General features: G+C 46.2%; 1 protein-coding gene and 1 pseudogene across 1 annotated transcript; both read left to right on the forward strand.

Moving 5' to 3' along the window:
- LOC127919359 (metabotropic glutamate receptor 5-like) overlaps nucleotides 1-10,244 on the forward strand; it is a 91,633-nt pseudogene extending 81,389 nt beyond the window's left edge.
- A 66-nt stretch (nucleotides 10,245-10,310) lies between these two features.
- On the forward strand, nucleotides 10,311-11,861 carry LOC127919357 (metabotropic glutamate receptor 5-like). The gene has a single exon (XM_052502870.1). It carries the CDS (start codon nucleotides 10,337-10,339, stop codon nucleotides 10,958-10,960), a length of 624 nt encoding a protein of 207 aa, XP_052358830.1. The 5' UTR covers nucleotides 10,311-10,336; the 3' UTR covers nucleotides 10,961-11,861.
- Nucleotides 11,862-12,500: the final 639 nt, after the last annotated feature.

The raw sequence follows: 12,500 nt of genomic DNA on the forward strand, positions 1-12,500 counted from the left end.
CTTTTGTACCTGTTTCCTCCAGCATCTTCACAAGGTCCTTTGCTGTTATTCTGGGATTGATTTGCACTTTTCACACCAAAGTACGTTCATCCCTAGGAGACAAAACACGTCTCCTTCCTGAGTGGTATGACGGCTGCGTGGTCCCATGGTGTTTATACTTGCGTACTATTGTTTGTACAGGTGAATGTGGTACCTTCAGGCATTTGGAAATTGCTCCCAAGGATGAACCAGACTTGTGGAGGTCTACAATTTTCTTTCTGAGGTCTTGGCTAATTTCTTTTGATTTCCCCATGATGTCAAGCAAAGAGGCACTGAGTTAGAAGGTAGGCCTTGAAATACATCCACAGAAACACCTCCAATTGACTCAAATTATGTCAATTAGCCTATCAGAAGCTTCTAAAGCCATGACATCATTTTCTGGAATGTTTCAAGCTGTTTAAAGGCACAGTCAACTTAGTGTATGTAAACTTCTGAATTGTGATACAGTGAATTATAAGTGAAATAATCTGTCTGTAAACAATTACTGGAGAAATTACTTGTGTCATGCACAAAGTAGATGTCCTAACTGACTTGCCAAAACTATAGTTGGTTAACAAGACATTTACCGTGGTCTGATTGTTGATGCCACAGATGGTGATTCCATCAACGTGAATAATTCAGGCTGTTGTGGAGGCAAAAGGGGGTCCTACCCAATACTAGATAGGTGTACCTAATAAAGTGGACAGTAATGTCAAATCTGAAAACACGGTCTGGAAAAGTGGTACATGGGACCATAGAAACAGTGTCTGATAAAGAATGATGATGAAACATGACATCCATAGATAATGTCGTCCAATTGGTTCATGTTGCACGGTAATTGGTGTCAATGAATCTCGTTATCCTGGAACTTTCATGATCTAAACATGGAATATTGTTAGTCAGTTTCCATAAAACTATGCATTAAGAGTAACGCAACAGTTACTTATCATATTGAGCAGTGGTATCAGTTGATAGTTAGATCATTGTAATGAAACGAATACGAATTACATTTTGAAATGGTAAATCTTTGATGTTAAGTTGTGCCATTTTGAACAGGTGATTTTAGGTTAATAAATAAATGATCTTAGCTTTATGTGTATTGTATCCAAGCAATTGGAAAAAGTGTTAAGAGTTTTGAAAAAATGTGCATTTTCATCATTGGTTGTGAGTTTTGTGTCTAGAGTTTTGAAAAATGACATCAAGGTACTGAAATTAGTAGTCATTGTAAAAAATCTGTAGTATGCCAAAAAGTTCCCGGATGTTGTACATAATTAGTCAAAAATACGAAGTATACGCAGAGGACACTATTTCCATGCTTTTAGGGCCCATAATGCAGTTCTTCAGAAAATGGCCGTGGCTTCGCAACATTTTCAGATTTAAAGAAAATGGCAGAAAATATGCAGCAATGTGGAGCGGATACTAATGAATTGCTTTAACTAATTATGGCAAATTGTCCTGATCTTAGAGAGCCTTTTTATGTCTCTACTTGGTTTGGTCAGGGTGTGATTTGGGTGGGCATTCTATCGTGTGATTTCTATGCTTTGTGTTTCTATGTTTTGGCCGGGTAGGGTTCTCAATCAGGGACAGCTGTCTATCGTTGTCTCTGATTGGGAATCATACTTAGGCAGCTGTCTATCGTTGTCTCTGATTGGGAATCATACTTAGGCAGCTGTCTATCGTTGTCTCTGATTGGGAATCATACTTAGGCAGCTGTCTATCGTTGTCTCTGATTGGGAATCATACTTAGGCAGCTGTCTATCGTTGTCTCTGATTGGGAATCATACTTAGGCAGCTGTCTATCGTTGTCTCTGATTGGGAATCATACTTAGGCAGCTGTCTATCGTTGTCTCTGATTGAGAATCATACTTAGGCAGCTGTCTATCGTTGTCTCCGATTGAGAATCATACTTAGGCAGCTGTCTATCGTTGTCTCCGATTGGGAATCATACTTAGGCAGCTGTCTATCGTTGTCTCCGATTAAGAATCATACTTAGGCAGCTGTCTATCGTTGTCTCCGATTGAGAATCATACTTAGGCAGCTGTCTATCGTTGTCTCCGATTGAGAATCATACTTAGGCAGCTGTCTATCGTTGTTTCCGATTGGGAATCATACTTAGGCAGCTGTCTATCGTTGTCTCTGATTGGGAATCATACTTAGGCAGCTGTCTATCGTTGTCTCTGATTGGGAATCATACTTAGGCAGCTGTCTATCGTTGTCTCTGATTGGGAATCATACTTAGGCAGCTGTCTATCGTTGTCTCGATTGAGAATCATACTTAGGCAGCTGTCTATCGTTGTCTCCGATTGAGAATCATACTTAGGCAGCTGTCTATCATTGTCTCCGATTGGGAATCATACTTAGGCAGCTGTCTATCGTTGTCTCCGATTGAGAATCATACTTAGGCAGCTGTCTATCGTTGTCTCCTGAGAATCATACTTAGGCAGCTGTCTATCGTTGTCTCCGATTGAGAATCATACTTAGGCAGCTGTCTATCGTTGTCTCCGATTGGGAATCATACTTAGGCAGCTGTCTATCGTTGTCTCTGATTGGGAATCATACTTAGGCAGCTGTCTATCGTTGTCTCTGATTGGGAATCATACTTAGGCAGCTGTCTATCGTTGTCTCTGATTGGGAATCATACTTAGGCAGCTGTCTATCGTTGTCTCTGATTGGGAATCATACTTAGGCAGCTGTCTATCGTTGTCTCTGATTGGGAATCATACTTAGGCAGCTGTCTATCGTTGTCTCTGATTGGGAATCATACTTAGGCAGCTGTCTATCGTTGTCTCTGAATCATACTTAGGCAGCTGTCTATCGTTGTCTCTGAATCATACTTAGGCAGCTGTCTATTTGTCTCTGAATCATACTTAGGCAGCTGTCTATCGTTGTCTCTGAATCATACTTAGGCAGCTGTCTATCGTTGTCTCTGAATCACACTTAAGCTGTCTATCGTTGTCTCTGATTGGGAATCATACTTTTGTTGAGCTTAGGCAGCTGTCTATCGTTGTCTCTGATTGGGAATCATACTTAGGCAGCTGTTATCGTTGTCTCTGAATCATTTAGGCAGCTGTCTATGAATCATACTTAGGCAGCTGTCTATCGTTGTCTCTGACTTAGGCAATTTGCTGAATCATTTGCAGCTGTCATCTTCTGAATCATACAGGCAGCTGATCGTTGTCTCTGAATCATACAGGCAATGTCTCTGAATCAGAAAATGTTGAGCAATGTCTCTGAATCATACTTAGGCAATCGTTGTCTCTAATGCATTTTGAAATCAATTACAGCTGTCTATCGTTGTCTCTGAATCATACTTAGGCAGCTGTCTATCGTTGTCTCTGAATCATACTTAGGCAGCTGTCTATCGTTGTCTCTGAATCATACTTAGGCAGCTGTCTATCGTTGTCTCTGAATCATACTTAGGCAGCTGTCTATCGTTGTCTCTGAATCATACTTAGGCAGCTGTCTATCGTTGTCTCTGAATCTAGGCAGCTGTCTATCGTTACAAATCATACTTAGGCAGAGCATCTCAGCTACAGCTGAATCATACTTGGCATGTCTATCGTTGCTGAATCATACTTAGGCAGCTGTATCCTCTGAATCAAACCGCAGCTGAGCATCTCATTACAGCTGTACTGGTCATACTTAGCTGCTATCGTTGCTGAATCATACTTAGGCAGCTGTCCTCTCTGAATCAAACTTAGGCAGAGCATCTCTGAATTACAGCTGAATCATACTTAGGCAGCTGTCTATCGTTGTCTCTGAATCATACTTAGCAGCTGTCTATCGTTGTCCTGAATCATACAAATCGTTGTCCTGAATCATACTTAGGCAGCTGCATCTCATTAGGCAGCTGTCTACTGGTAGCTGTCTATCGTTGTCTCTGAATCAGCTTAGGCAGCTGTCTATCGTTGTCTCTTACAAGCTGTCTACGTTGTCTCTGAATCATACAGAGCATCTCTGAATTACAGCTGTACTGGTATGTTAAAAGCTCAGCTAAATGGCATATATTATTATTATTATTATTATACTTAGGCAGGCTTTTGTTATTTACAAACCGCACGGAGCATCTCATTACAGCTGTACTTTGTTAGACATTTATATAAATAAATTAACGTACGCCGACCACGATGCGCTTTTACAGCTGCAATGTAACTGCATTTTATGTTAGTTACTGTCATATTGGCGATAATTTATTAGTTATGCTATCCTTACAAACCGCAGAGCATCTCATTACAGCTGTACTGGTATGTTAGCTAGCTACGCTATCCTTACAAACCGCAGAGCATCTCATTACAGCTGTACTGGTATGTTAGCTAGCTACGCTATCCTTACAAACCGCAGAGCATCTCATTACAGCTGTACTGGTATGTTAGCTAGCTACCTAATGTTAGTTGGCTTCTAATACATTGAACTTGCCAGTATATTAACTATATGCTATCTAACTAACTACCCAACGTTTATTGACTTGGTTATTCACCTCATTCTTACCTAAGTTGGTGTGCGTTCCCAATGGACATCGATAATTCTGGCTACTCTGATTTCAGAGCCAACATGTCTGATTGTGCCAGAGTGCAGAATAACTAATGAATTTACAAATGCTCAGTTAAAGTTGGCAAAAAAAAAGCGTAATAATATTGATGCGCTCCAAGAGTGAAACGCTTACAAACGAACAATCTGACAACATCTGGATTTACCAAAGCCCAGAGCGCACTCTGGCACTCCAGATTGAATTTACGAACACACCCAAAATCGTAAAATGAGGTTGCATAGCAACAACATCAACTTCAGGTAGACAGGTGAAGCGCTGGTACGCTCAACTGAAAGGATACCGTTCAGATACAGTATACTAAAATGAATTAATAGTATATATTTTTAATTTTTTTATTTCACCTTTATTTAACCAGGTAGGCAAGTTGAGAACAAGTTCTCATTTACAATTGCGACCTGGCCAAGATAAAGCAAAGCAGTTCGACAGATACAACGACACAGAGTTACACATGGAGTAAAACAAACATACAGTCAATATTACAGTATAAACAAGTCTATATACAATGTGAGCAAATTAGGTGAGAAGGGAGGTAAAGGCAAAAAAGGCCATGGGGGCAAAGTAAATACAATATAGCAAGTAAAACACTGGAATGGTAGTTTGGCAATGGTAGAATGTGCAAAGTAGAAATAAAAATAATGGGGTGCAAAGGAGCAAAATAAATAAATTAATTAAATACAGTTGGGAAAGAGGTAGTTGTTTGGGCTAAATTATAGGTGGGCTATGTACAGGAGCAGTAATCTGTAAGATGCTCTGACAGTTGGTGCTTAAAGCTAGTGAGGGAGATAAGTGTTTCCAGTTTCAGAGATTTTTGTAGTTCGTTCCAGTCATTGGCAGCAGAGAACTGGAAGGAGAGGCGGCCAAAGAAAGAATTGGTTTTGGGGGTGACTAGAGATATACCTGCTGGAGCGTGTGCTACAGGTGGGAGATGCTATGGTGACCAGCGAGCTGAGATAAGGGGGGACTTTACCTAGAAGGGTCTTGTAGATGACATGGAGCCAGTGGGTTTGGCGACGAGTATGAAGCGAGGGCCAGCCAACGAGAGCGTACAGGTCGCAATGGTGGGTAGTATATGGGGCTTTGGTGACAAAACGGATTGCACTGTGATAGACTGCATCCAATTTGTTGAGTAGGGTATTGAAGGCTATTTTGTAAATGACATCGCCAAAGTCGAGGATTGGTAGGATGGTCAGTTTTACAAGGGTATGTTTGGCAGCATGAGTGAAGGATGCTTTGTTGCGAAATAGGAAGCCAATTCTAGATTTAACTTTGGATTGGAGATGTTTGATATGGGTCTGGAAGGAGAGTTTACAGTCTAACCAGACACCTAAGTATTTGTAGTTGTCCACGTATTCTAAGTCAGAGCCGTCCAGAGTAGTGATGTTGGACAGGCGGGTAGGTGCAGGTAGCGATCGGTTGAAGAGCATGCATTTAGTTTTACTTGTATTTAAGAGCAGTTGGAGGCCACGGAAGGAGAGTTGTATGGCATTGAAGCTTGCCTGGAGGTTAGTTAACACAGTGTCCAAAGAAGGGCCAGAAGTATACAGAATGGTGTCGTCTGCGTAGAGGTGGATCAGGGACTCACCAGCAGCAAGAGCGACCTCATTGATGTATACAGAGAAGAGAGTCGGTCCAAGAATTGAACCCTGTGGCACCCCCATAGAGACTGCCAGAGGTCCGGACAGCAGACCCTCCGATTTGACACACTGAACTCTATCAGAGAAGTAGTTGGTGAACCAGGCGAGGCAATCATTTGAGAAACCAAGGCTGTCGAGTCTGCCGATGAGGATGTGGTGGTTGACAGAGTCGAAAGCCTTGGCCAGATCAATGAATACGGCTGCACAGTAATGTTAATATGTTGTATAAACTATGTTAGTATAGGTACTCATTCAGTATGTAGTATACAGTATGTTGGTATGGGTATTCGGACACAGATTTAAACAGCATTCACACACACGTAGACAGCATTCACACACACTTGGACAGCATTCACACACACTTGGACAGCATTCACACACACGTAGACAGCATTCACACACACTTGGACAGCATTCACACACACTTAGACAGTATTCACACACACTTAGACAGCATTCACACACACTTAGACAGCATTTACACATACTTAGACAGCGTTTTACAAACATTAGACAGCATTTACACACACTTAGACAGCATTTACACACACTTAGACAGCATTCACACACACTTAGACAGCATTTATACACACTTAGACAGCATTCACACATACTTAGACAGCATTTACACACACGTAGACAGCATTTACACACACTTAGACAGCAGTCACACACACTTAGACAGCATTCACACACACATTAGACAGCATTTACACACACTTAGACAGCATTTATACACATTTAGACAGCATTCACACACACTTAGACAGCATTTACGCACACTTGGACAGCAATCACACACACTTAGACAGCATTCACACACACTTAGACAGCATTCACACACACTTAGACAGCATTCACACACACTTAATCAGCATTTACACACACTTAGACAGCATTCACACACACTTAGACAGCATTTATACATACTTAGACAGCATTTACACATATTAAAAAACATACACAGAATTATTACTGCTGATGAATGATGTGATTACTTTTTATCTCTCTCTCTGTGTGTGTGTCTTCCCCAGGTATACATCATGCTGGCAAAGCCGGAGAAGAACGTACGGAGTGCCTTCACCACTTCTACCCAGGTCCGTATGCATGTAGGGGATGCCAAGACAGCCGCTAATGCTGCCAAACCCAAGACCATGGCTGGACTCTTCAGAAGGAAGGGGTCTGAAGAAAACCTCAGGTACCGTAAGGGTCAGGGGTTAGAGGTTAGTAGCCAAGTCAAAGAGCATGGCGGGCCTGTTCAGATGGCATCTGGATCTGGGCGGGACTGTGTCAGGTACTGAAGTCAGTTAGGATTTAGGGGTTAGAGGTCAGAGTATTTCAGGTACTGGAGTCAGTTAGGATTTAGGGGTTAGAGATCAGAGTATTTCAGGTACTGGAGTCAGTTAGGATTTAGGGGTTAGAGATCAGAGTATTTCAGGTACTGGCGTCAGTTAGGATTTAGGGGTTAGAGGTCAGAGTATATCAGGTACTGAAGTCAGTTAGGATTTAGGGGTTAGAGATCAGAGTATATCAGGTACTGGAGTCAGTTATGATTTAGGGGTTAGAGGTCAGAGTATATCAGGTACTGAAGTCAGTTAGGATTTAGGGGTTAGAGGTCAGAGTATATCAGGTACTGGGGTCAGTTAGGATTTAGGGGTTAGAGGTCAGAGTATATCAGGTACTGGAGTCAGTTAGGATTTAGGGGTTAAAGGTCAGAGTAAAACAGTTCCCAAAAAATGACCTTTCAAGATGCATACAGACACTACCATCTCAGTTCACCCTCTAGTTCTCCCTGCAGCTCCAACAAGAAGTCAGCACGGCGAAGAGGTCAGGGGTTAGAGGTCAGGGGTTAGCGGTCAAATATTAAACCCTGTTGTATTATGTCATCCCCCTCCCAGCTCCAACGGTAAGTCAGTGAGGTTAGGGGTTAGAGGTTAGAGGTCAGTTAGGTATTAAACCCTGTTGTACTATGTCATCCCCCTCCCAGCTCCAACGGCAAGTCAGTAAGGTTAGGGGTTAGAGGTTAGAGGTCAGTTAGGTATTAAACCCTGTTGTACTATGTCATCCCCCTCCCAGCTCCAACGGTAAGTCAGTGAGGTTAGGGGTTAGAGGTTAGAGGTCAGTTAGGTATTAAACCCTGTTGTACTATGTCATCCCCCTCCCAGCTCCAACGGCAAGTCAGTGAGGTTAGGGGTTAGAGGTTAGAGGTCAGTTAGGTATTAAACCCTGTTGTACTATGTCATCCCCCTCCCAGCTCCAACGGCAAGTCAGTAAGGTTAGGGGTTAGAGGTTAGAGGTCAGTTAGGTATTAAACCCTGTTGTACTATGTCATCCCCCTCCCAGCTCCAACGGTAAGTCAGTGAGGTTAGGGGTTAGAGGTTAGAGGTCAGTTAGGTATTAAACCCTGTTGTACTATGTCATCCCCCTCCCAGCTCCAACGGCAAGTCAGTAAGGTTAGGGGTTAGAGGTTAGAGGTCAGTTAGGTATTAAACCCTGTTGTACTATGTCATCCCCCTCCCAGCTCCAACGGTAAGTCAGCGAGGTTAGGGGTTAGAGGTTAGAGGTCAGTTAGGTATTAAACCCTGTTGTACTATGTCATCCCCCTCCCAGCTCCAACAGCAAGTCAGTAAGGTTAGGGGTTAGAGGTTAGAGGTCAGTTAGGTATTAAACCCTGTTGTACTATGTCATCCCCCTCCCAGCTCCAACGGTAAGTCAGTAAGGTTAGGGGTTAGAGGTTAGAGGTCAGTTAGGTATTAAACCCTGTTGTACTATGTCATCCCCCTCCCAGCTCCAACGGCAAGTCAGTAAGGTTAGGGGTTAGAGGTTAGAGGTCAGTTAGGTATTAAACCCTGTTGTACTATGTCATCCCCCTCCCAGCTCCAACGGTAAGTCAGTAAGGTTAGGGGTTAGAGGTTAGAGGTCAGTTAGGTATTAAACCCTGTTGTACTATGTCATCCCCCTCCCAGCTCCAACGGTAATTTAGTAAGGTTAGGGGTTAGAGGTTAGAGGTCAGTTAGGTTTTAAACCCTGTTGTACTATGTCATCCCCCTCCCAGCTCCAACGGTAATTTAGTAAGGTTAGGGGTTAGAGGTTAGAGGTCAGTTAGGTTTTAAACCCTGTTGTACTATGTCATCCCCCTCCCAGCTCCAACGGCAAGTCAGTAAGGTTAGGGGTTAGAGGTTAGAGGTCAGTTAGGTATTAAACCCTGTTGTACTATGTCATCCCCCTCCCAGCTCCAACGGCAAGTCAGTAAGGTTAGGGGTTAGAGGTTAGAGGTCAGTTAGGTTTTAAACCCTGTTGTACTATGTCATCCCCCTCCCAGCTCCAACGGCAAGTCGGTGTCGTGGTCTCAGAATGAGCGCAGCGGCTACAGACCCAACCTGTGGAAGAGGATCTCTATCCACATCAAGAAGAAGGAGGAGGTCAACCAGACAGCCATCATTAAGCCCTTCTCTAAGGGGGCGGGCACCCCCGACCTCGCCCCCGCCACGCCCCAACTTGGGGACAGGGGGGTCTATGACGAACCTCAGGGGGCACAGCATTACCCCCCTGGAACCTACCCCTGCCCTCCCTCGCCTCATGTTGGAGCATACCGCCGCTGTCCCTCCTCACCCTCCCCACTAGCCCTGCCCACCGTCAGCCAAAGGGTGGGAGGCTTCCACCCTTGCCCTCCGTCGCCTCACACTGGAACCTACCACCCATGTCCCCCCCGGGGGGCTCAGGGGTCCCAGGACGGAGGGGAGATCAGGGCTCTGCCATCCTACATGACAGAGAGGCCTCAGACAAGGGTGTATGGTGGGGTGGGCAATATGGGGGGTGGTGGTAGGGGTGTAGGTATGGGGGGCATAGGTGATGTTGGTGGTGGTGGTAGGGGTGTAGGTATGGGGGGCATAGGTGATGTTGGTGGTGGTGGTAGGGGTGTAGGTATGGGGGGCATAGGTGATGTTGGGGGTGTTGGTGGGGTTGGTGGTGGTAGGGGTGTAGGTATGGGGGGCATAGGTGATGTTGGGGGTGTTGGTAGGGGTGTAGGTATGGGGGCATAGGTGATGTTGGGGGTGTTGGTGGGGTTGGTGGTGGTAGGGGTGTAGGTATGGGGGGCATAGGTGATGTTGGTGGTGGTGGTAGGGGTGTAGGTATGGGGGGCATAGGTGATGTTGGGGGTGTTGGTGGGGTTGGTAATACTGGTGTGGGTGATTTAGACATGGGTATAGGTGACAGGGGTATTGGTGTTGGCACAGTGGGCAGTCAGCCCCGGGGCTCGAACATCATGGATCAGATTAGCTGTGTGGTGAACCGTTTCACCGCCAATATCAGCCAGCTCAACAACATGATGCTCCCTGGGTCGCCACCGGAGGGAGCTGACCCCCCTCCTCCGGGTCCAGGCCTCACCCCCACCCCATGCCCTCCTCCCTACATCCTACCCCGCACCCGACAGCCAAATACCACAGTCACCACCTACGCTGAAGTAGCAGCCATCGCCGCCTCTAACCATGGCAACCCCCGGGTAGGCGGGTCGGTCGGTGTGGTCTATGGTCCTGGGGGCGGGGTGTGTGGTACTGCAGCGGTGAGAACCACAGAGCTGCTGGAGGAGCTGGCTGCTCTGGCCCCTCCTTCCCCGTTTAGAGACTCCTCCCTGGAGTCGCCTGGCGCCACGCCCCCCTCCCTGGCCTCAGAGTCTGCCCTGGGTGAGCCCTGTCCCCCGGGGAAATATGACAGACTGATGCTACGGCACTACAGCCAGAGCTCCTCTTCCCTGTAAACTCCTCCTCCCCTTCCCTGTAAACTCCTCCTCCTCTACTTCCTCTTCCCTGTAAACTCCTCTTCCTCTTCCTCCTCTTTCCTATAAACTCCTCCTCTTCCCTGTAAACTCCTCCTCCTCTACTAGAGATGTGTTCTGTGGAATAAGAGGTCAGAATATGAAGTTTTTTTTGGAGATTTAGTTGTGCACAGTTGGAGAAACAGGAAATGAGAAGAGAGCTGTACAACAGTGCTGGATGAGCTACACAATATTTAGTCAACTTTATTTCCTTTTCTTGGATAAGAGCCATAGTTTCTCCCCCCTGAGAGTGTTGGGGGACACCAGGAGGAGAGACAGGGGGAGGGCCTCAGGACCGCAGTACAGCCACATTAAAGACTGAAGGGCCTCAGGACCGCAGTATAGCCACATTAAAGACTGAAGGGCCTCAGGACCGCAGTACAGCCACATTAAAGACTGAAGGGATACAGGACCCCAGTACAGCCACATTAAAGACTGAAGGGCCTCAGGACCGCAGTACAGCCACATTAAAGACTGAAGGGCCTCAGGACCGCAGTACAGCCACATTAAAGACTGAAGGGCCTCAGGACCGCAGTACAGCCGCATTAAAGACTGAAGGGCCTCAGGACCGCAGTACAGCCACAATAAAGACTGAAGGGATACAGGACCCCAGTACAGCCACATTAAAGACTGAAGGGATACAGGACCCCAGTACAGCCACATTAAAGACTGAAGGGCCTCAGGACCGCAGTACAGCCACATTAAAGACTGAAGGGCCTCAGGACCGCAGTACAGCCACATTAAAGACTGACTGGCTGACTGCCTGACTGCCTGACTGACTGACTGACTGCCTGACTGACTGACTGGCTGCCTGACTGGCTGCCTGACTGACTGCCTGACTGCCTGACTGCCCTGACTGACTGACTGACTGCCTGACTGCCTGACTGCCTGACTGACTGGCTGACTGCCTGACTGCCTGACTGCCTGACTGACTGCCTGACTGCCTGACTGCCTGACTGCCTGACTGACTGCCTGACTGACTGCCTGACTGACTGCCTGACTGACTGACTGGCTGCCTGACTGCCTGACTGCCTGACTGACTGCCTGACTGCCTGACTGCCTGACTGACTGACTGCCTGACTGCCTGACTGCCTGACTGCCTGACTGACTGCCTGACTGACTGCCTGACTGACTGCCTGACTGCCTGACTGCCTGACTGCCTGACTGCCTGACTGACTGCCTGACTGCCTGACTGCCTGACTGCCTGACTGACTGCCTGACTGCCTGACTGCCTGACTGCCTGACTGCCTGACTGCCTGACTGCCTGACTGCCTGGCCGAACACCTGAAAAATCAACAAAGTCTCAGTTTCTGATGGACGACACAACATGTGGATTGTAACAGTTCAGAGCTCAGGTCCTCCTGAGTTGAGGCATGTGTCTGGACGCACTGACAGCTGGGCAGTGGCAGGAGCAATAATCCACTATGTCACACTTCACCAGACTCACTGCCTCCCGATAGGTGTTGGGAGATTCAGGCAATGA

This window comes from Oncorhynchus keta, unplaced genomic scaffold (assembly GCF_023373465.1).
Source record: "Oncorhynchus keta strain PuntledgeMale-10-30-2019 unplaced genomic scaffold, Oket_V2 Un_contig_16448_pilon_pilon, whole genome shotgun sequence".
NCBI lineage: Eukaryota > Metazoa > Chordata > Actinopteri > Salmoniformes > Salmonidae > Oncorhynchus > Oncorhynchus keta.

What these genes read in the sequence shown, in the direction of transcription:
- LOC127919357 (XM_052502870.1), top strand. Translation starts at nt 10,337, where the DNA reads ATGGGGGGCATAGGTGATGTTGGGGGTGTTGGTGGGGTTGGTAATACT.